Source organism: Rhinolophus hipposideros (genome assembly GCF_964194185.1).
Source record: "Rhinolophus hipposideros genome assembly, chromosome: 3".
In the NCBI taxonomy this organism is placed as follows: Eukaryota; Metazoa; Chordata; class Mammalia; order Chiroptera; family Rhinolophidae; genus Rhinolophus; species Rhinolophus hipposideros.
In genome coordinates this window covers 8612256-8637517 of record NC_138049.1, presented here as the reverse complement: position 1 = coordinate 8637517, position 25262 = coordinate 8612256, and the positions used below count along the sequence as shown (strand labels likewise).

At 38.2% G+C, this 25262-nt stretch overlaps 1 protein-coding gene across 2 annotated transcripts in view; it reads left to right on the top strand.

Moving 5' to 3' along the window:
* The window catches only part of SNX9 (sorting nexin 9), a 94371-nt gene that overhangs the window by 61700 nt on the left and 7409 nt on the right, over positions 1-25262 (top strand). For both annotated transcript variants that reach the window (XM_081032950.1, XM_081032949.1), the window contains 8 exons: positions 1243-1368; positions 1487-1604; positions 11333-11463; positions 16132-16235; positions 17492-17595; positions 21089-21166; positions 23951-24027; positions 25131-25220. In XM_081032950.1, the coding sequence (XP_080889076.1) occupies positions 1243-1368; positions 1487-1604; positions 11333-11463; positions 16132-16235; positions 17492-17595; positions 21089-21166; positions 23951-24027; positions 25131-25220 (828 nt within the window). The remainder of the gene's footprint in view (positions 1-1242; positions 1369-1486; positions 1605-11332; positions 11464-16131; positions 16236-17491; positions 17596-21088; positions 21167-23950; positions 24028-25130; positions 25221-25262) is intronic.

The window sequence follows — 25262 nt, the reverse complement described above, 5'->3', positions numbered from 1 at the left end:
GTGTAATCACCATGGACTCAAAGGATGAGGAAACATCTGGTCTTATTCTAGGATCTCTGGGTCCTAGAAAACTTGATAAAATTTTAAGAATGATACTGGATTTATTTTATTACTTGTTCCTAAATCTTCGAAAAGGAGAGAAAGGCTGTGACCAAGAGCCCCTTTGATCCTTCATCCCTCAAAGCAAATTTGGGGTAGTTGTCCTCTGGTTAAAGATTATTTTAATTTATTTTCTTTTTCTTCAGACTTTTTTGTAAATACTGAGCATGTATCATTGTTCTTTTCATTAAATTTAAAACTTCACACAGTTAAGAGCCAATTGCCCTGCCCCTCAGATTCTCAGAGGGAACTTTGTCACAAGCATGGCAGTGGGAGAAATGAGCTAAAGGAACCCGGCGTTTGAGTTGTCTCCCAACTTTTAGGTCGATCTGGGCTGTGTGCCCTGCAGGCAGGCCTGTCTGTGTGGGCTTCTTGCATGGGAAAGAAAGCCGAGGAAAGCCATTGAGTCTTTAGGAAACCAAGAGAAAGCAGAGACCTGTTTCTTTGCTTTTAAAGTGCAGTAACCCTACCCACTAATAAAATGTGATCCCGTGGGTAGTGAGCCCTAGTTGATCAGAGTTGTGGGAAGTTCCCCAGAAGCTCCTCTTAATGATGTCTGCTCTGCAGCTTTGAGAGCCACCTGGATCTGGCTCTCTCTCAGGGAGTCAGAGCACATTGTTCAGAGATCTTCTCTTTAGTCCCTTATTAAAATTCTCTGGGCCCCAGTCACCATCCTGACCTAAAAACCTCTGAACTTTCATGCCCCACCCCACTTTTTCCTCCTTCCACCTTTAAAAGTCATTAGGACTGGGTATACAGAAAATGAGAATAAGTGTTGAGAAAGTTTGATGGCAGTTTGACATTGTTGAGACATCTAAGGATGTAATTTTATATTTCACAAACTGTCAGAAAATTTTTAAAACAAGCCCTTCATACATATAACTAAGACAGCTGGACTAGAGAGAAAAACTGTTCCATCTAGCATGCCCCCTGGGGAAATGCCCATATGGGGAGCTGAGGAGTTTGTCCTGGCAAGTGGGACCTCAACAGGAACAGAACGCGTTGATGTCACTTCTCTGAGAGGAGGAAGAGTGCCCTTCCAAAGAACTTCTAGTCCTGAAGAGAGACATTTGATGACTTACATCAAATTTATGTACTATTTTTGTGTGTAACAAAACTAACTCTCCCTGGACTGTTGTACAGGTTGGAGATTATGGCCCGATGTGGGTTTATCCTACCTCCACGTTTGACTGTTTGGTGGCAGATCCCAGGAAAGGCTCCAAAATGTATGGGCTGAAGAGCTACATTGAGTACCAGTTAACACCTACTGTAAGTATCCGAGTTACCGAACGCTGTCAGGCTTCCATCACTAGTTATAGTTGGCCTTTTTCTTCATTTTCTGTAGTTGGCATTGGTAACCTTTTCTCCTCTTTCCCCTGTTTTGTAGAACACTAATCGGTCTGTAAACCACAGGTATAAACACTTTGACTGGTTATACGAGCGTCTCCTGGTTAAGTTTGGATCAGCCATTCCAATCCCTTCTCTCCCAGATAAGCAAGTCACAGGTGAGTGTGTGCGACACTGAACTCAGGATGACAAGTTAAAACAGCCCCAGTTCGATGTAAAGCAGTAATGGCATTTTCCATCCAAACTCAAGATGTGTAAGTTTGGAACAGTGGCTACGTACAGCTATATATGTCGTACATATATATGGAAGTTACATAAACACCTACCAAGAATGTTTCATAAAATGTTCTGTCACAGTTCTTTTGCACATATCTTGAATTCTAGGAAAGTCGTTTTCTTTGTTGCTACACTCTTTCCCATAAAAGAAATATGTGAATTTTTTTAAATGTGAAAAATGATACCTGAGAAAATAGAAATGATCCAGATAGCCTAAGGTGGAAATAAAAATATATGACCCAACTGACGGAGACATCATACAGCCCAGCTGTGTTGTTTTCATTAGAAGGGGTAAACATTAGGCGTAGAAGCCACAGAGCTTCTGTTAATGCAGGAAGTTGCCAAGCTTTCTACTCAATTATTTAGGTGTGACTATTGATATTTAAATGTTTGTATTTGTCATTGATTATTACCCTCTCCTTTTTCTTATTTAAGGTGTCATGTTTCCCCACTTGACCTGCCCCAAATAATCTGGTCAGTAATCCACCAAAGGTGTTATCAGAGCCCCTTGTAAATACGCGGTCAGAGAGTATTTGTTTCTGTGTCTGTTTTGAGAACTGTCACTGATTTTTTAAAAATCTCCAACGTTGTATAGAACCTGAAATACTACTACTAAATATGTTTGTCTTGGAAAAAAAGTTTATAAAGACACTGAGCTTTACTAAAGATTAGAAAGAGTTTTAGTTTGTAGCTAGAAATTTTTCAGGTAAATAAAACTAGTAAGTATAGAAAGGAAAGGATCAAAGTGAGAGTAAGGCTTAAAAGGTCTGAACTTGAAGGCCTCTAAGGGAAGTAAAAGAGACATCAACAGGTTAACCTGAACCCAGCGAGAAGAAACGTGGAGGCCTTGAAGGAAGGATTCTTTCCCACAGGTCAGGGACGACCAGAGAGGGTTTAATCCTCATTCAGTAAGAGTTGAGATAAATCGTGTAGAGAGGAATGAGAATCTTAACCAGCCAAATGGCAGAGCCAGCTCAGGGTGCTTTCAGCGTGGCCGTGAACTCTATCCCTACGTGCCAGGTGTCATGTGTGCTTAGACACTTATCTTGTGCTTTCTCGATTCAGAGACATGAAACGCACTCGCTCGGGATTGCTAAAAAAGGAATCTGATTGCAAAGCTTGCTCTGTTTGCATTATGAGATGAGGACCAACTAATATTTAGTTTGAATTAGAAGCCTTAGGATAAGAAAGTTATTCTCTGTAAAACTTTGTACTTTACTTTGTTTTACGTTTTATGTTACTCTGAAATTTTTAAAGAGGACGGATACACTTGTTTTTAAAAAGTTGTTTTGTTTTCATTTTCACAAATGTCAAATTGTTCTAGTGGAATAGAGGGTGGGGCCGTATTGCCAGGCAGACGCACACATCCTTGCCCGCATGTGGGGTGACTTCTGAGCGGCCTCTGTTGGAACTGGCAGTTGAGTGAAAACCATGTCAGCGTGGCCAGGCTGGTCAGCTTGCTGCCTGCCTCCTTCCACTCAGAGGTGTCGCAGTACCCCTAGTTCTATGCCCTGTTCAGGTACTCACTGTCCCTCCTTTCTGTTGTCCTTATTGTTTTGAATCACAGCTTTCTTTTTAAAAAGTTAGATTTCTTTCCATGAAAACTTCAGTTCTGCCTTTCTCCATATTTTCAAATTTCATTTCTTGAATTTTGTACTCTCCTTTATCAGCTTGTTTGGGACAATATGTGCTCCGTAGTATTTGAATAAGTGGATTAATGCGCTATTTTAGGGCTGGAGACTTCGCGTATTTTTCAGGTTGTAATACATTGTTTATTCTGAATCAGTGCTAATCATTCAGTGATACTTGAAAGCATCATAGAATCATGATTCTGGGCTCATATTAAGGTTTGTTTAAAAAAAAAGTTCAGGCCCAAAGCCAGGAGGATGTCGTAGAAAAGCCAGAAAGCAACAGCCCCTCGTCTGAAGAAAGTTGAGCTTTGATTTCCTGACTGGGACATGTGCCGAGGAAACTGGCAAGCACAGAAGCCACTTTATTTCTCCTTCTCTTGTTCGCCTCCTGCCGTGACGCCCACCACAGCAGTACTGTATAAACTGCCCTCTCACTTCAGTGCTGGAGAAAAGAAAGAGAGATGCCTAGGAGGTCATGCCATGACATTTCTGTGCACTGGGTCTTTCTGTGGAAAACTTAAAGCTAACATTTTTTCATTTGTTCATAGATTTGTTCTTCGTGAACTCATACTGAGTGAATCTGCTCTTATTCCTGGGTGCAAAACTCGTAATTCACATTCTTAATGAAAACCTAAGTTAGGTTTGTTGAAAATGGGGAACTGGAAATCCCTCCTTCCCCTTTTTTTCTAATTCTCTAGAAACCGGTATGAAAATCTTACCAAGCACAAAATAACATTTGAAGTCATCATTTGGAAATAAACCAGCTGTGTTTATTTCCAGGAGGAATAAGAATCATTAATGAATTAATTAATTAATTTCAACCGCTGAGTAGCTTATGAACTCTTAGTATAATTCACTTGCTCATAATGGGGAATTTGGTATAGCGGGGCCCCTGCTGACTTACTGGGTCTTTTCTATCCAGGAGGTGGGGGTCATCTTCTTCCCAACAGATGAGACTTTCTGCACAGCCTAAGCTTATGTAGCATTTAATCTCTGCTCCTGGTAAGTGCAGAATTTGAAGTACTTTAATGTGCAGGCGATGTCCATGTTTTAGGTCATGAGTGTTTGATGGTGGGTTATACTCTTCTCATTCAAAGACTTGTGCTTATTGGTATTCATAATTTCTAAGGGCAAGTCCAGGCTGCATTTTTTTTTTTTTTTTGAAACTTACACACAGTGAATTCACGCCTTTTGATGTACCGTTTTGACAGGTACCACGACAGTCTTATAACCACCACTATACTCACAATACACAGAAAGTTCTGTCACCTTCCAAACCTCCCTCATACTGGCCTTTTATTTTCAGCCGCCCCGCCCCCCCACCATCCTAACTCATGGCAAAACTGATCTGTCTTCTGACTGTAATTTTGCCTTTTCTAGAATATCATGATAAATGGAAACACATAGTGTGTGGTCTTGAGTTTGGCTTCTTTCACTTAGCATAATGCATTTGAGATTCATCCAACTTGTTGTGTATCAATACTTTGTTTCTTTTATTGCTGAGAGTATTTCAGTGTATGGCTCTACCATAGTTTGTTTACCCATTCACTCAATGAAGTACAGTCGGGTTTCCAGTTTTTGTCAATTGTAAATAAAGCTGCCATAAACATTTATATACAAATTTTTACATGAACATAAGTTTTCATTGCTCTTGGGTAAATACCTAGGAGTAGAAAGAGTGGGTCGTATGGTGGGTATATGTTTAATGTTGAAGAAATTGCCCGACTGTTATCTAAAGTGGCTGTACCATTTTGGAATCCCCGCCCACAATGGATGAGTGTCAGAGATTCCACATCCTTAACTTCTGTTTTTGGTAGTGTCTGTTTTTTGTTTATTTTAGTAAGTCTAATGGGAAGGTAGTGGTATCTCTTCATGGTTTTAATTTGCTGTTCCCTAATGACTAATGCTGTTGAGCGTTTTTTCGTGTACTTATTTCTCATCCATATAATGTCTTTGGTCACGTGTGTGTTCAAATCTTTTGCCCATTTTTTATTAGGTTTTGTTATTGTTAAATTTTCAGAATCTTTATATATTCTGGAGACCAGTTTTCTGTCAAGTAATGTGATTTGCAAGTAATTTGTCCCAAGTGCGGCTTGTCTTTCTGTTAACAGTGTCTTGCGTAACAAAAGCTTTTAATTGTAATGAAGTCCAGTCTGTCAGCTGTTTATTTAAAGGATTGTGCTTTAGGTATCATGACTAAGACCTCTTTGCCTAACCCAACTTCACATTGATATTTCTTCTACAAGTTTTGAAGTTTTAGGTTTTACATTTAGATCTATGCTGCATTTAGAATTAATGTTTGTATAAGATGTGAGGTGTGGTAAGGGTTTATGTTATGTATCTGGATATGTACTGATTCTAGTACTATCTGTTAGAAAGAGTATTCCTTCTTTGTTGAGTTTCCTTTGCACCTTTGTCAAAAATCAATTGACCATATTTGTGGATTTATTTCTGGGCTTAGTTTCTGTTCCATTGTTTTATGCATCCATCCTTTTGCCAGTTCCACACTGTCTGATTAATACAGCTTTATATATAGTAAGTCTTTAAATCAGGTGGTGTGAACTCTCCAACTTAGTTCTTTTTCAGATTTGTTTTTGGTTATTCTTTTTTGACTTTCCATGTAAATCTAAAAGTCAGTTTGTAGATATCTATAAATGATCATGATGGAATTTTGATTGGAAGTACATTGATTCTGTAGATCAATTTTGGGAGAATTAAAATCTTAATGTGTAGTCTTCTAATCCAACAACATAAATATATCATATTTGGTTTTCATTTGTGTTTTGTAGTTTCATCATAGAGATTCAGCACATATTCTGCATATATTTCAGAATACAGATTTTGTTAGGTTTACATGTAATAATTTAATTGGGTTCTATTGTAAATCGTACTGTTTGTTTTTTAATTTGTTTGCCAGTTTTTTGTTGCACTAGAATACAGTTGATTTTTATATGTTGACCTTGTATCTGTGACCTTGCTAAACTCACTAATTCCAGAAGTTTTTTTCTGTGGATTTGGGGGATTTTTTTTTTCTTTTTTAATGTAGACAATCATGTTATTTTGGAGTAGAGACTTTTATTTCATCCTTTCCAGTCTGTGCCATCTGTTTCTGTTTTGGCCTTATTGAACTGGCTAAGACTTCCAATATAAAATTGAATAGAAATGGTGAGAGCAGACGTTTTTGCTTTGTTCCCAATATTTGGGAGAAAGAATTGTCTTTCACCATTAAATAGGATGTTGGCTTTAGGTATTTTTGTAGGTCCCCTTTGATCAAGTTAGACTTCTAGGCCTAGTTGGCTGAAAGTTTTCTACGTAAATGCTGAATTTGGTCAAATGTGTTTTGTGTATCTATTGAGGTAATAATACAGATTTTCTTAATATGCTGAACTAGCCTTGCATTCCTGGGATAAGCTTCACTTGGTTGTGACGTATTATTCTTTATTGTGTGTTTTTTAATTACTGAATTTGATTTGCTAATATTTGCTTGAGGAATTTTGTGTCTGGTCGTGAGGGTTACTGGTCTACAGTTACCTTGTAATGTCTTTGTCTGGTTTTGGTATTGGCATTGCTGGCCTCACAAGTTTGGAAGTATTCCCTTCTTTTCTATAATCTGAAGGAGAGAGTGTAGAATTGATATTATTTCTTCCATAAATGTTTGGTGGAATTCACCACTGATGTGATCTGGACTTGGAGTGTTGTTTGTGGAAGACTAACTGTGAATTTCCTAAATAGATACAGGGCTCTCAGGCGCTCTCTTCTTCAGTGAGCTTCAGTCGTTCTGAATTGATCTATTTCGTATCATTTGTTGGGTACGGGCTTGGAATTGTTCATAGTATTCCTGTGTACTTTTAAAGTCTATAGTGATAATCACTCCTTCAGTCCTGATTTTGATAATTGGTGTCTCTTTTATTTTCTTGATTTTTCTCTCTTGTTTTTCTCTTACCTATTTCATTCTTTTCTGCTCCTACTTCTCTCCATCTGCTTGCTTTGGATTTAATTTGCTCTTTTTCTAGTTTTTTAAACATGGAAACGTATTGTTTTGAGATTGTTGTCTTCTATTACAATCATTAAATGTTAGACTTTCCTCTAAGTACTGACTTACCATCTCTCATAAGTTTTGATATGCTGCATTTTCATGTTCAGTTAAAAATACTTTCTCATTTCCCTTATAAGTTTTTGACCTATGGATTATTTAGAAATACAGTTAATTTTTAAATATTTGAGCATTTTCCACATTTTTTTGTTTGACTTCTAATTTCATTCTGAAAGTAAGCATACCTTCTGTGATTTTTAATCCCTTTAAATGTATTGAGAATTTTTGTAGGGCCTAACAGATGGTCTATCCTGGAGAGTGTTCAGTGTGTACTTCAAAAAAATCTGAATTCAACAGCAATTTGGTGGAATACTCTATTTATATTGTCAGTTAAGCTGAGGTGGCTGAAACTGTTGTTCAGGATTCTGTAACGTTGCCAGTTTTCTTTCTATAATTTTCCATAGTTATTGTCAGACTGTTTCTCCTTTCAGTTCTGTCACTTTCAGCTTCATGTATTTTGATGCTTTCTTGTTAAGTCCACATTAAGTTTGTAATTGCTGTATCTTCCTGATGTAGTGACATGTTCCCCTTGGTTTCTAGTAAGGTTTTCTTTGTTAAAGTCTATTGCGTCTGATATTCCTATCGCCACTTCAGCTCTCCTAGGTACTGCTAGCGTGGTATGCCTTTCCCCACCCTTTCACTTTCAATCTGTTCGTGTCTTTGAATCTAAGGTACATCTCTTGTTGGCAACATAGTTGGGTCTTTCTTTACAGAGTCTGACAATCTACATTTTGATTGGAGATTTTAGACAAGTTTTATTTAATATGATTATTAACCCAGTTAGATTTACATGTGCCATTTTGCTGTTTTCTATTTGTTCCTCTGTTCCTCCTTTTGAGTTAAATATTTTCTAATGTGCCATTTTAGTTCTTCTCATTTTTAAAATAACTAAATTTTTAAAGTCATTTTTTTACTAGTTGCCTGTCTGTATAATCTTTTATATTAACCCACATATTTTTGGTGCTCTTTATTTCTTCCTGTGCATTTGGGTAATTTCCTTTTAGCCTGAAGTAATAGCCTGAAGGATTCTTTAATCTTTCTTGTAATGCAGGTCTGCTATCAGGGAATTCTCTCTCCTACTTTGTTTGCCTGGGCGTGTCTTTATGTGGCCTTTATTTTCAAAAGATAGGTTTACAGGTTATGGAATTCATATCTGATAGTTTTTCTTTCAGCATGTTGACTATGTCCTTCCATTGCCTCTGATCTCCACTGTGTCAGATGGCAAATCATTCTGTCCTGTCAGTCACACTCATGCACACGTGCACGCACACCCCACCACGCATGATGAATCGTCTTCACTTGCTTTCAGGATTTTTTTTGTTTTGTTTTTGTCTTCCAGCAGTTTGATTCTGCTATATCTTGGTGTGGTCTTGGTGTGGATGTCTTTTTATTATTATTATTAATTATTTTTATTGGGGAACAGTGTTTCTCCAGGGCTCATCAGCTCCAAGTCGTTGTCCCTCAATCTAGTTGTGGAGGGCGCAGCTCAGCTCCAAGTCCAGTTGCCGTTTTCAATCTTTAGTTGCAGAGGGCAGAGCCCACTATCCCAAGTGGGAATTGAACTGGCAACCTTGTGGTTGAGAGCTTGTGCACTAACCAACTCAGCCATCCAGCCGCCCCCGATATCTTTATATTTATCCTACTTGGAGTTTGTTGAGCTTCTTGGAAGTATAGATTAAAATTTTGCATCAAATTTGGGAAATGACCCCCTTATTTCTTTAAATATTTTTTCTCTTTCTCCTTTGGGATTTCCCATGTATGTTGGTATGCTTGATGTTTTCTGAGGCTCAGTTCGTTTTTCTTTAGTTTTGTTCCTCTCTGTTCTTCAGATTAGATAACTACTGTTGATTTATCTTCAGATTCAGTCACTCATTCTTCTGTCTTCTTCAATCTGCTGTTAAACCCCTACAGTGAATTTTTAATTTCAGTTACTGTATTTTCAAGGTTTTTATTTGATTTTTTAAATAGTTTCTCTCTTAAGAATCTCCATTTGTTGATTCCTTGTCATGTTTTTCTTTAATGTTTTAAACATGACTTCCTTTAGTCCTTTGAACATATTTATAGACACTGCGTTTTCTGCCGTTTTGTTTTTCTCATCTAAATTCAACATCTGGGGACACTTAGAGGAAACTTATCTTGACTACTTTTTTTCTCAGTATGGGTTATACCTTGTTTCTTTACAGTCTCTTAATGTTTTTTTGAAAACTGGACGTTTTACAGGATATATTTTAGCAATTCTGGGTTCTGAATTTTGTCTCTGAAGGTTTTTGTTGTTTCTGCTTTATGGTTTGTTTGTTTTTGTTTGGTAAGTAACTTGCCTGGACTAAATCTCAGAAATTTGTCTCTCCTGCAGCTCAATTATTTTTATGTTTTTCTTTTTAAGTTTGGCTTCCTAGGGTTCAACTGCAACTGTGTAGATTAGTAGCGAGCCTACCGCAAGCCGTTGAAACTTCTGTCCCTGCCAGTGGATATGTGTGTGGGTAGGGGAGCACATTCAAAGTTGATGTCATTTTCAAGTTAGTCCTGGCTTCTAATTTCTTGAGGGTCCTTTTGCGTCTCCTTTACACGATGCAGCCTCAGAGTGGGCCAGAGTGTGGCTGGCTTGGACCCCACCTAATCACCACTGTTTCTGCGCTCAGCCTCGGCCTGGAATTTCTTGCTCAACCATTAACCTCAGCTGGTAGAGCCATTGGCCCTCCCTGTTCCCAGCCTCTGGATTGTCACTGCCACCACCCCTGAGCATGGGCGTCTCCCACTGCTCCAGGTCAAGTGAGCCTCCTCCTTCACCAGGGAAGCTACGGCTGCCAGTCTTCACAGCCAGCTTCTCCCTGGCAGAACCTCCATGTCACCCAAGAAGGGGATGAGGCTGCGCAGGGCAGGCCCGGCCAGAACGCCACAGATTTCCATTGTTCGTGCCTGAAGTTCAGCAGTTTTACAAACAGAAACACTTCTCAGATGGCCCTTGGCCTTCGGTTGGTTTCCAGAGCACTGATTTTTTTGATTGTCTGGGTTTATATTTATTTTGGGGGGAACTGGGTTAACTGATAACCTCACTCATCTGTGGCTAGAATCTCCATTTCCAGAAGGCTTTTAACTCAGAGATTTCCTTTGGTCGGCTTATAAAAATTCTCCATGTTCACTTGATGATTGGTATGTCAGGCTTGTTAAGCTGATTTTCTACTTCTAAAATAGAAATATGACTTACTAAGCTCTGTTTTAGGACAGTCATGAGTTCTGAGATAGCAGCTTTCATTATTGCACTCATGGAAATTTTGCCTTTTCTATTTTAGTTTAAGTAATTTAAAAAACAAAACGGGGAAAGCTACAATCCTGAGTTACTTTCCATAAATACTAAATTTTCATTTGTATATCTGAGATTATATTGCATTTGGACACATTTTTATAAATACAGAAATTTTATGTGCTTTGTAAGAATTACATTTAAAATTCCACTTTATCACCCTTTTATTCTTGCCTATAGGACTTAATATGGACATACAGGACCTAGCATAATGGTAGTTTCAAAGAAAAAGTTCTTCATACGGAAATCAAATTTACTTTTAAATTTGTTAAGTACTTTGGGGATCCTTGAAGAAAATAGCACTTCAAGGCTGTGATTATTCTTGTTACAATCAAAAGGTTTATTAATTTGTCTAGTTGGAATTTTATTCTTACAAACTAAAAAAATCTGTCTTATCTTACCTATGGGTCTTTCAGCATCCACTGTGTTGCTTGTTTTCAGGTTAGTAAAACATTACCATGGCTGACCTTTTACTAAATAACTTTATACCAAGTAGCCAGTAGCTATGTAAACAGCTTTCCAATTGCAGTGACAGTAATTCATTTTAGACCCAGATGTACAGTGCTCTCAGTGTGTGTCTTGCAGGTCGCTTTGAAGAAGAATTTATCAAAATGCGCATGGAGAGACTTCAGGCGTGGATGACCAGGATGTGTCGTCATCCGGTAATTTCAGAAAGTGAGGTTTTCCAGCAATTTCTAAATTTCCGGGATGAAAAGGTAGGATATTTTATTCTGAGAGTCTTAAGAGTCTGTTGAGAATTGTCACATGCATACAGTTTTATGTCTGAAAGGAGTTAAAACTATGTTGGCTAGGTGGTTATTTCTCATTTCCTCCAAAGACAATGAGAGGATAGACATCTAAATCCCAGCCCTAGGAAATTAGTTGTAAAATGTGAAAGAACTCCTTGCCAGGATGGCTTCCCATAAACGGGGAATGGAGTGGACAGGATGAAAGATATGATAGAGTAAGAACATTTTTCCTAGATGCTTTTAAACATGGGATAGATACCAAACTACCGTGTTTCCCCGAAAATAAGACCTAGCTGGACCTTCAGCTCTAATGCGTCTTTTGGAGTAAAAATTAATATAATATAATTTAATACCGGGTCTTATATTAATTTTTGTTCCAAAAGACACATTAGAGCTGATGGTCTGGCTAGGTCTTATTTTTGGGAAAACACAGTATGCAGGATATTATCTGCGTGAAGTATGGGTAATTGAGTGATTTTTTTTTTTTATGATCACATTTTGACCTTACAATGTGATAGCATTTTGAAAGGAAAAGTAGATTAGAAATTGAACCATCCTTATTAAAACCGAGTTGTTTTTCCAGACTAAATAATAGTTGTTCGTCCAAAGTAAATGCTGCTCTGCCTGTCCCTGTTGCCAATCATTCCGCCAATGATCATCTGTCCTTTTTTGATAATCAGGAAAAAATTGGCTGCTTGATATCTCGTTATTGTCAGCTTTGAAAACTTTTTTCTCTCCTGAAGCTTTTACTGTACTTATTGTCTTCTTATTCTCTAAAGGTGTTTTCTCCCTAGTTTTTCTCATAACAATTATTACGTCTTAGAAAACAATCTAAAAGATAAAAGCATAAGTGAGTTCAGATTCCAGTAACAGATACGAAACAAATTATGATCCTAGGGAAAAAATCATGAAATGATTTTCATGTTAAATGAAATAATAGAATACCATATACTTTGTTAGAACTTCTAGACAGAGATTTACTTGCTAAACTTCTTTGTACTATTTTTTCTTATTTAAAGTGACCACATTTACAATAACAAGCCTAAATTTAGGGCTCTGTTTACAGACGTATGCATACACTTAACGTAGTATAAATATTTGGGCCTTATTTTCAGTTATTGCTTGTTTCTAGAATTTACAGTCTCATTTGAATGTGTTGTACGTAGCCAGGTCAGGAATTAGAAAGCATTGAAGTGCTTTAGCATTTCTTTGTGAATTTGTATATGTCATAGGTCTAGCCTTGCAGGCTGCTCTGGAAAACTCTAGTTTTTTCTGGTGAGATGTGATATTTAGTCATAGTATATCAAGTTATATTAGCTTCTTTGAGTGAGTTACTTTGTAGTTACAAAAACTACATGGTGCCCCCACCCAGTTTGTAGCCTTTCTGGTGACTCACAGGACTTTTAACAAGGGTTTATTTGATTGATTTGGCAAGGATTTGGTTTAGAAAATACTTCTAAAGATTGTTTTATGCAGAATATTATTAAAAATAATAATAAATCTAGACATTGGTTTTTGGGTGTGTGTGTGGTTTTTTTTTAATGGCACCTTTAAAGATTAACTTACCATAAAAGTGATATACGAGGAAAAAATGAGTCAAGCCGCTTGAGTTCTAGTCTTGGCTCTGCTTCTAACAACCTCTGTGATTTTTGTCCAAGACATTTACACTCTTGAGTCACAATTTCCTCACTGGCTAAATTGACACTGTAAAACCAGATAATCACTAAAAACTAAGATATTGACATATGAATAGTAGCTGATACAGATGGATGGACACAGAAAATCCCAAAGAATCTACAGAAAATTATTAGAAATAAGTGGTTAATAAGGTAGATGGACATGAGATATTGCATATTTATATACTGACAATAAGCAGAAAATGAAAGTCTAAAAACATCTTTACAATAGCACCAAAAGTATCAAATATCTAAGAATAAATATAAGAAAATGTACCAAAGATCTACATAAAAATCTATGAAACATTGAGAAAAATAAAATACGATCTAAATAAATTTTCTAATACTGTTTCATGGATTGATGAACAGCAAAGATGTCATATGTAGAAAATGGAAGTACTAAGAATAGTCAAGATACTCTTGAAAAAGAGTAAAGTGGGAAGAGGACTTGACTGGATTTCAAGACTCATGAATTTCAATAGCAAGGTGGTGGCATAAAGATAGACAAACAGACCAGCAGAACAAAATAGACACTTGACAAAGAGGGTGCTGAGTACACTGGGGCAAGGACAGTCTTTTCAATAAGTGGTGCTGGGTCAGTTAGATGGTACCATTGGAGAAAAATCAAATTTGGTCACTACCTCACAGCAATCTACTATTGATTTTGTTAAGGTTGATACTGGCATTGTGGTTAGGTTTTTAATATATGGCCTTAACTGTTAAAGATACTATATAATGCAGTATGAACAGGTGAAATTACATTATGTCTGAGATTTCCGTTTAAATAATAAAAAAAAAAGGTAGAATGGAGGAGAGTAGGTAAAACAAGATTGGCAAAATTTTGATAATTGTTGAGGCTGAGTCTGTAGAGGGTTATTGCACTTTTCTCTCTACTTTTGTATGTTTGGAAGTTTCTGTTGTATAAAGTTTTAAAAAATTATTTCCAAATAGTTCTCAGGTCTAAATGTGAAAGGCAATACAGAAAAGCTTCCAGGTGACAGGTGACAGGAGAATATCTTCATTTCTCTCAAATTTCTGAAATAAGACACAAAAACAACTAACTATAGACATTGATAAATTAAACTACATTAAAATTAAGAATTTGTGTTTATCAGAAGAAGCCATTAAAAGTGAAAAATAAGCTAAAGGTCTAAACATATATAACCAACCAAGTACTGATTTTAGAATATATGAAAACCCATACTAATAGATAAGATAATCAACCCAGTAGAAAAATTGGAGATTTGTAATGTACTTCACAAAAGAAAGTATCTGAATCATCAACAAATGTATATAGAAAAGTACTTAATCTCATTAGTAATCAAAGAAGTGCAAATTAAAACCACAGTGAATACACTGCTGAGTCACAGAACGGCTAAAATTAGAAAGGCTGACCATATCCAGTGTCTTCTAGGTGAGATGAGGAGTTGCTGGGACTCACACTGCTGGTGGGTGTGAAAATTGGGGAGACTAGTTTGGAAAACAGTTTTCATCTACTAAAGTGAACAATTTTCCACCCCTGACAAATGCATGTACATATATATACCAGAAGACATGTACATAGTAGCTTTGTTCAAACTTGGCAGGGGCTGGGGTGGCTGCCAGTTGTAGAATGGGTAAGTAAATGGGGGCATGTTCTACAGCAACGAAATGAGTGAACTACAGCTGTAACGACAGTGTGACTGTAGCTCCAGGTAGAGGTGGAGCAAAAAGAACCAGGCACAAAAGATGCAAAAAACTAGCAAAACATAGTTCTGAGACTCATGTTTTTGTGATAAAACTCTAAAAGTGAGGAAATGACAACCATGAAAGAGTGGATAATGGTTACCTTCTGGGGGAGATTGGGAAGGGCATGAAGGGGCTGCTTTTCTCCCTCTCGGCCTTGGTGGTTGGTATTCACACAGGAATGTACTTTGTGACAGTTCCTTGCCTGGGTGTTTTTGCTTTGGGCACTTATCTATATGTGTGTGTATATATATGATATATGAGGTCGGACAATTAAGTTCGTGAACTCATCCTAGAAAAAGTACTACATACACCTCATTGCTGAATATCACTACGGTCACCTGCGAAGTCCTCCCCTTGGGAAGCTGTGCACCGATGCCAGTGCCTAGTCCACCCTTCAAAGCAATTTTGGAACTCTTTCTGGAATGGCCATCAGAGCTGTCGTCGTATTACCCTCGATGTCCTAAATGTCATAAAAATGTCTTTCTTTCAATATTTCCTTTATCTTTGGGTAAAGAAAGAAGTCACTGGGGGCAGATCAGGTGAGTAGGGAGGGTGTTCCAATACAGTTATTTGTTTACTGGCTAAAAACTCCCTCACAGACAGTGCCGTGTGAGCTGGTGCATTGTCGAGATGCGAGAGCCATGAATTGTTGGCGAAATGCTCAGGTCGTTTTTGTCTAACATTTCATACAGCCTTTTCAGCACTTCCAAACTTGGTTAACTGTTTGTCCACTTTGTATAAATTCATAATGAATAATTCCTCTGATACATCCAAAAAGGATAGCAACAGCATTGCAACCAGTTTGTGAACTTAATTGTCAGACCTCGTATATATCTTGTAATAATATGTTTTTTAAAAATAGCTCACAATACTGGTTTCTATCTTGAATTTTAGAAAAGCTTTAACCTTTTTTAGAAAACGACCTAAAAATTCGAGGCACCTTGTCGAAGTTCAGGGTGGGTGTGTGACTCGCTGTGTTTATATTGGTAGTGCTTAGAAAGGTGGCTGAATCGCTGCTCTGGACGAACGTGCTGTGTAGGGCACTGTTCACGTCCGAGGTGACACTTGAGATGGAAGGCATTTGGCTCTGGGTGCACAGGGAGGTGGCATGGGACCTGCTTCCTGAAAATTAGAAAGATAAAGATGATCAGTGAGCCGATTCTGGTAGGGGATTTTCAAAGGGCAGTGTGACTCCTCTCTCCACTTTAACTTACGATATTCCTATTTACAGGAATGGAAAACTGGGAAGAGGAAGGCTGAGAAAGACGAGCTGGTGGGAGTTATGATATTTTCCACGATGGAACCAGAGGCACCTGACTTGGACTTAATAGAAGTGTAAGAGATACTGCCAAACTTTCCTTCTTCTCAACTGTGTCTGCCTCCTTTGCTTAGAGGTCTTGGCCGGTACAACCACAAGTGGAATTCAGACTGTCAGGCTAGAGTGTGTGAAATGAGTGGGGTTTGCAGTCAGGTGACAAGAAGAGCGTCATTTGTGCCTGAAAGCACTTTCTAACCATAACATCAGATTAAAGTCTGCTTCCTTTTTACCTTATGTCAGTGATTTCATAGTTGACACAGTGGTTGGTAGTTATTTTCAGTAAAATATGATGAAAAAAGTGTCACAGAGCCAACTAACACCCACGTAATGTGCAACAAAGCAGAAACCTCTCTATACACTGCCTTGAAGGAAGCAGTCTCTGACCTTTTTCTAGGTGTTTTTTAATCTGTTTTTAATCATGTAGTCTTTTTATTAGTGTAGGGTTGGTTGAAAATCTGGAGTAGTTCCTTTTCTATATAAAGACTAATAAAATATCTTGGGGTTTATTTTTACTTTAAGAAGGTTTTTTTCTTATAAAATCATTGCTTATGTGTTATCAAAAATATAGACAAGAAAAAAAAAACCCCTGCAATCTGCCAACTACCCAGAGAGAAAAACCAGTGATAACATGTTGGCCTAGGTCTGTAGTCTTCCAAACCCTCCTCTGCACATACGTATCTAAAGAAAAAAATGTTTTCAATAAAAATGACCTCACACTATGCATTCTCTTTTACAAAAAATCTGTTTTGTTTTCTTTTTTAATTTAAGAGTATATTGTGATTTTTCCAGGTTGGTAAATACTTTTTACATCCTTAAAGAACTGATACGTTCCGTATCCCCGTACACGGTTGTGCACCCAGCTTTTCCGTGATTCAGTGTTGGAATGAACAAACAACTACCATTAGCAACCTGTATTGTTGTTTGATATATTCGACAGTACTGCCAGTGATCGAATTTCACTAATAAGATATTCAGGAAATGAGGATTTTATTTACTTTAGAGTAATTTTATTAAAAATTCACAGGAAATTGAGCCGGCAAAGGAGGCAGGGTAAAATATAAATGACACATTTTTAAGTAGTCCTTTAAAAACCTGAATCAAGCCTGTTTTTAGGACCAGTGTGGTTAAAGGGCAGTTGTTCTAAGCAAGCCCACAAGTACCTGGGAATGTTCGGTGTGACTGTCCAACCACATGGGATTTCCCCACTTCCACCTGCCCCTGGACCGTTGGTGGCTGAGCCCAGGCCATGCCTTCTTGTGTGTCTGCCCCACAGAGAACAGAAGTGTGATGCTGTTGGTAGATTCACCAAAGCCATGGATGACGGCGTGAAGGAGCTGCTGACCGTGGGCCAGGAGCACTGGAAGCGCTGCACAGGACGTGAGTGGGCCTCGTGCGCCGCGTCCGCGGCGGGGTTCACGGGGGCGGGGCAGGCTCCCTTTTACGGCCTGTGTCACACTAGGGAACCGCGCCGCCTGGGACAGAAATGCAGTGACCTCAAGTCATGACCTTCCCTTCCCAACCCGAGTTAAACAAGACAGTTGGCTAGAACAAAGCCACTTCAAGAACTCTCATAAAAAACACCATGTTTGCTTAAATGTTTCCATTTATTTGGGGTTTTGTAATCTATGGGAAAGTAATCTTTTCTGAATGTTTAGAGTGCTTGTGGTTATTTTTAATCTCACAATTTTACTTTTTAATCTTTATCCATTGATAAGACGTTGTATATTTGACTAAAGCCCTAATTTTTAGGAAAAACCAGTGTAATTGGTAGCAGAAAACCCAAGATGAGTCAGACGGGGAGCACTGGCAGCCACGGCTTCCTGCCTGCTGTTTCCGTGTCCTCGACTTCTGGTCCCCGTCCCTTCCCTTTGTAGACTGCCATTCTGCTGAACCGCGTTTCCTGTGTTCTCCAGGGCCATGCAGCTCTGGTGTCACATAGCCCAGGACAGGGACAGTGGGGCGTCCAGCCGCGGGGTCCTGCGCACCATCCGCCCTGTTTCTCTCTAAGGCTCAGAAGGTTTCAGAGGCCTGCCCACCGCGGCACGGCCTTCACAGGGATCCCGGACCTGGAGGACCCGGAGTTTCTCTCCCCTGTCCATCCATGCTGCCCTCACTGCCGCAGAACCTTCTGGGGCCCAGAGAGAAAATAGCTCTCAATACGGCTCATCCGTGTTAACCTCGGCAGGAAGAGGAACTGCTAGTCTGTTTCTAGACCCTGCAAGAATACTGGCTGTCTGCAGTTATTTTTAAAAAATAAAAACGGTTTCTTTGAATTATAAAAGTAATACATACCACTTTTAAATTATATCAGTATTTTGATGCTCAGTATAGGAAGATGGTTAAGTTATGTGTTTTTGTAAAGGTTTTTTTAAAGGTGGTATTTTTCCTCTAAATAATGGAAAAGAATCAGAATTTGAAGTCAAAAAACAATTTTAATGAACAAGAAACTGAACGTGGAGTGACTTGTGGATAAATTATTAAAATAGCAGAGCAAACTTAATAGCAGTTCTGGGATCTGTTAGTCCAGACCTGAAATCTAAGCCTTACACCAGGAGTTGGAAAGCTCTGGCCTAGAGGCCAAATCTTTCTTGCCTGTTTTTGTAAATAAAGTGCTATAGGAACACAGCCATACGCATTATCTGCATATTGTCTGTGGCTACTTTCATGATACAGTGGCAGAGTTGAATAGTTTCTACAGAAACTTGTGGCCCCACCAAGCCCAAAATATTTATTATCTAGCCTTTTGCAGAAAAAAAAGGTCATGCATGCCTCACATTGAATGGCCCTCTATCTTCATACTTTATATCAATGAAACACTTGTAGTGTACTGGCTGTTCATACCTGAGGGGTAGACACTGGAAGTATAAACAAGTAGGGCAGACACCGGAAGTAATAACAGTTGCTCCTTTTCCATAGCAAAGGAATACGATGCTATATATCCTTAATACAGAACTAAGCTTGAGAAAATAATGTATGCAAATACAGCACTAGGAAACGAGATTTGTTTCAATTTGGTCACAGGGAATAGTTCGTGAGCAAATGGGAGAGTGACTTTTCTCTAAAATATAAATGAAGTCATTTCATTTTTTAAATAATTAATTTCAGCTGTAAACTCTTATGAGGCCATAGTAACAAATCAGTTAAATCTGTATGTTCTTTGAAAGCTGTTTCCTATTTTTTTAAGAAATATTTTAAATGAATGCAAATTTTGAACTTTTTTAAGGATATTACAGAAATCTGGGATTATGATTTTTTTTAAAGAATTAAATCCCTTATATCTAACATCCGATCAACTCCATGTTCTATGTAACCAACCCATAAAGCCAAATTTATTAGAGAAATATTGGCTTAAGGCTGGCTCTTTTTTTTGGTGGGGGGGGGGGTTGAACACTTTATTTAGGACTTGTTTCAGGCATATCTTCTTACATTTTTACTCTCACAAAAGAGTTTTTAAAAAATCCACATCTGTAAAGTGAGAAACCCAGCACACTCTGTGTGGTGAAGCAAATGGCACATATCTGAGTTACCAAATCGTAAATGGTTTACTAAAATCAAGCTAGTACAGTTTAAATTTGTGTTTTCTAGTTACTGCAGTTTATGGACCATACTTCAAATTCTCTGGCCTAGACATTTGAATTCTTTTTATTCATTTATTTTAAATTTATTTATGTATTTATTTATTTATAAATTTTATTGGAGAATATTGGGGAACAGTGTGTTTCTCCAGGGCCCATCAGCTCCAAGTCGTTGTCCTTCAATCTAGTTGTGGAGGGCACAGCTCAGCTCCAAGTCCAGTCACCATTTTCAATCTTAGTTGCAGGGGGCGCAGCCCACCATCCCATGCGAGAATAGAACCAGCAACCTTGTTAAGAGCACATGCTCCAACCGACTGAGCCATAATGCCGCCCCTCTGGAAGCTCAGCGGCAGCTCGTTATCTTCAATCTAGTTCTGGAGGGTGCAGCTCACTGGCCCATGTGGGACTCGAACCGGCAACCCTGTTATTCAGAGCTCGCACTCTAACCAACTGAGCCATCTGGCCGCCCAAAATTATTTTTATTTTTTAATATTACACTAATTCTTCACATGCGAAGCAAATAATTTCTTTTGGAAGACAAAGATGTGTTTGAAGGGACTGTTGACAGATGCAAAGAAAACAGCCTAAGATACAGAGACTTCTCTAGGAAGTTCTCCAAAGTGATCCTAGGATCCTAGAATTTTAGCACTAGAAGGAACCTTAGAGATCAGTTAATCTTCTTACACAGATCCTAAAATCCCTCCTCCCTGGTCCTATGAAGTCCCACTACCTTTTTTTTTTCCTCCACACCTTGTTGCTTTCGGTTTTGTTTTGTTTTGTAAATAACTATTCATACATACATAACATAGTGGGAAAAGCAGTGGATTTGGAATCACAAGTGCCAAAGCCACTATTGATTGGCCATGTGAGCCTGGGCAAGCCAATTTACTTCCATAACCCTTATTTTCCTAACCCATGAATTGGAAATCATGTGTCTGCTTCTGGGTGGGGGGCCATTGTGATACCAAGTGGGGTGGTCTGTGTGAAAGCACTGTAAACTAGAAATTGCCTTCTAAATGACCTTCCAGTCCACTTTGATTTCGTTCGGTGAGTAAAAATGGGGGCAGTGGTGACAGTTGTTAAAATAGCATCCACCATTAATTGAACCACCGGTTAATTACAAATTGAAACAAATCATTAATTTTAAGAAATCAATCATTTTATTAAAGGATACAGACTATTTTGAATCACTTCAAAATTTTTTTTATTATAAAAGTAATTACTCTTAACAAATAGTTGAATCCCACTTCAGTTTCCTCAGAGGACTGGTTGACAGGTTTTTATTTCTCCTTCAGCGTTACCCAAGGAGTATCAGAAGATAGGAAGGGCCTTGCAGAGCTTAGCAGCGGTGTTCAGTTCTAGTGGTTATCAAGGTACGTCTTTATTTATTCCTTGAGCTGTTACTGTCTGATTCGGACTGGCTGCCCTCTTTCAGGCTCTTGCAGACAAACCAGAACTCTGCAGGTACTGGCACTGACTCTCAAATTGGCGCGGCTGCTCCACTCGGGACATTTGCAACCTCACCTTCTGATTTTTGAGAAAAGTGAAGACTTGTTATTTGTATTTTTGTGCTAGCTTCTTTGTTCTTTTCCGCATAGCTCTTGTGTCTTACTAAAACTGGTGGCTGTAATACGTAGCACTCTTCCCTTGCTTTTATCTCTTGGCCAAACCGGTCAAGTCTTCCCAATACAAGGCCAGATCTCTCTCGTCAAGGTCATTTGGAAGAAAAAATTTTGACTAACAAACTCATGTTGCCTTAAGTCTTTCCATAACTTACAGTTGTTTTCAGTTTATCCCACATTGCATATCTTACCTGAAGTATTTCAAGTTCATTGTATATTTATATCAACAACACTTGAAAGAACAAGTTAGCTGTTTTCCTTTATATTTTGGTTTATGTTTCCTTAATTTGGCGTATGGAGCAGATGGGAAGTAAATGTGTTTGTCAGGTGAGCGGCACCTATTGAATTTGAGTACATCCTGTCACTTACAGAAATGACAGAATTTGTACTTTCACCGGGGTATTTATTGATCCTGATACCGAGGGAACTCAGGCCTTTGGATGTCAATATTTTGAGGATTTTCAGGAATAAGAAATTAGTCTCACCGAAATTTAGGATTTAGGGCTCCCACATATGAATGCAAGTCCCCAATGAATACTTTCTCCCATTTCAAGGAAAGTGAAGGTCAGCAGCGTTGAGCACTACGTCTTATCACGTCTCTGTTGGCACAGATATGCTGGTGTGTTGGGGCAGTGCTGCCATCTGGCAATAATGCACGTTTCAGTTCCTAAGGATGCTCAGCTGTGTTAACTGTAACTTTCCATGCTCCCTTTACCAGTACATGTACTAACATCGGAGCAATGCAGAGACTATTAGCATGGCCCCTGCACAAGTTCATGAAGCATTTCATATTCTTTTGGATTATCACGGAAATACAATCGATGAAAGTTTTTAACTGGTTATGGGAGAAGAAAGGGACAGATACGGGAGCTAGACTCCTGATCATATCTTTTTTTTGTAGATTTGACTTTGGAACCACGTGAATGTTCCACATAATTACTAGAAAACAAATTTAAGTTAAAATATTTTTTTAAAAAGTCCTAAGAAGCAAAGGCAAAATAAAACAAATTACTTGTACATAAAGATGGAGGTATAACCTACAAATTACTTCAAATCATCTCAAAACGTTATATTTTGAATGTACATACATCCATACTAACAGATGGCTTATGGTATAGAAGACTGCAAAAAGTTTTAGTTGTTTTCAGTAATCATATGGTTAGCAATATAGTATTGGTATTGTTATTCTAAACTTCCGAAACTGTTTTACATGTTGTAGGGTAAAGCAAATATGTAATTATGTTACTGTTGTTAACACTAAAATTTTTAAATAAAAGAGATAAAAAAATCGAAAGTTTAAAAATGTGTATGAAAAACCATGTCGTCCTACATTTGAATTGGAAATAGTAATATGAGCTCATCGTGTGTTTTCCTCTTTTAAAAATACTACAATTTGCTGTGCTGTGTTCACTGAAAAGCCTCAAACCAATTACTCGATCCAGTAGGAAGAAACAGCCCAGCCTCACACATGGAAATCTCTAAACACCATGTCCCACCACAGTGAGTGGGGGCTCCTGTTCAGCACAGGGGCTCTGATGAGCCCGTGTGAAGAGCCTTCCACTGACTGGCCAGTGAGGAAAGGGTTTGAGCATTAGTGCAGCTAATTCCTGTGGAAGGAAGCATATCAAATACGTTTAAATCCATGTTTAATGCAACGATACTTCAAAAACTGTTCATCTCGTTTCCCTTTGGGGCGAGGTAGGGGGTCAGCTCATTTTGAAAACTGGAACGAGGAATAAATCAAGCATTTGACATGCTTTTCCTATTCCTATACCTCAAGGTAACCAAGAAGTTGATAGGAAAGTTTCTCTTTATAGAAGTATTTCAGCTAATAAAGGAGGAGTGATAGAAGTGGAGTAACACCATTTTGCAAACCCATACTAAAATAAAGATCTAAATGATCATCACCTGTGGCTTCTAACGTCACACAAAATAGAAACAACTAGAAATTGTGTCATCTGAATCGGATCAAGTGTCTAGATCTAACGACTAGTGTAAAGAAAATACAGGGAACAGAGGACTATGTTATCACAACAGAGACAGTCAGCAAAACCCAGACTGAGTACCGACATCATGACCTGGTTTCTTCAACGCACCCCAAAAAGAAACGAGGAAAAGGAATCTCTGGATTTAAACACATCAGCTTTATTCCATGTAGACCTTTCTACATCCTGATTCAAGCAGCTGGCGTGAGGTGCCAGGAAGCTGTACACTGATCATTTAATTTATAACAGGGACAGTTGTCTTAATTGTGATATGGTATTGTCCTATTTTCAAAAGAGCCCTTGTAAGTAAAATGTATGGGTGAAATGTTATGTGGCCAGTGAGAGGGGAAGGTGGGAGTGGATGGTATAGGTGAAAAATACTGTCCATGAGCTGTTAATTGGGAAGTTATGTGACACATAGATGGGGATTCATTATACTGTTTCTCTAGTTTTGAAAAGTTTGAAATTCTCTATAATAAATTTTTTAAATAAAATGAATGAAAAGGCAATATAACTTACAACCACTGATAATAACTGTAATGGCTTCCAGGTGAAACCGATCTCAATGATGCAATAACAGAAGCAGGAAAGACTTATGAAGAAATTGCCAGTCTCGTGGCAGAACAGGTATTAATATAACTAACTACACAATTCATATTAAGACTTTATGGCATCTAATCTACATTAATTTAAAACTTAAAGTCAAACTTTCCAAATGGATATATCCTCTTCTATTCTTATGTATCTTTGTCAATGGTCTTTGGTAATAGTGTTTCTTAGATCAAGCTAAAGTGATGGATAAAGTTGTCCTCAAGAAACCTAAATGAATGCCTTCTAGTGTCCCGGGCTTGGATCCGTTCTTAGCCATCAGGAGTCAATGTACAGGAAGGAGTGCTTGAGACTCTCAAGTCCCTGTTGGGACTCTCAGCCTCTCTGACCCGGGGTTTCCTCACCTGGAAAACGGTGATGGTGGAGCTGACCCCATAATGAGCTGAGGATCCAACAGCTAGTGAAGAGAAAGCAGCTGTTGCTGTCCCAGCGTGGGGCAGGCCTTTGTCACAGCAGATGGCGTTCAGTGGTGTCTCGAGTAGCCCGATCTCAATTCTTTTTACAGATAACAGAAAGAAGTTCCTTTAAGGGGAATGATCATCTAAATTGTTTCAGATCCCTAAATTTGAAAAAACAAGGAGTTTTTCAGATGACTTTTAAAAATATGTTTATGCACATGCCCATGTGCACATACACTCGTGTGGTCATTAGCTACTCTCCTGGTACTTGTAAAACGATTACTTTTTAGAACTGTGCTTAATACAGCTATTAAAAATGATAATTCGGAAACACGAAAAATGTTTAAGTTGCCACTTAGAATGATTACCAGACTTTTAATAATATTTTTATATGCTCTGCTAAAATTTAGGCATTAAACTATAACATCTTATTTTCTTGTATGTAAATATACAATCTTAACTAGTACTTTTTCTTCATGGTGTTGTGTTTTGGGCCATGTCAAAATAGCTAATTTTACCAACCAACTTAAAAATTACCTGATGATTTATCATTTTCTTTACAAGCTGTGGTTGAGAGTATGGTAGTCTTGGAGATTATTTTCTTGTAGGAAAACTAAGCTGAATGTATAATTTGGCTAATGTTGTCCTCATATGTCACAGTTTACTTTTCCTTGATTGTCTGAATTCCTTAGCCAGTAACAACCCCCCTGTGTCTTGTTCTAGCCAAAGAAAGATCTCCATTTCCTGATGGAATGTAATCATGAATATAAAGGTTTCCTTGGCTGCTTCCCAGATATTATTGGCGCTCACAAGGTAACTTGATTGTAGAAGTTGACAGAAGACAGCACGGGTGAA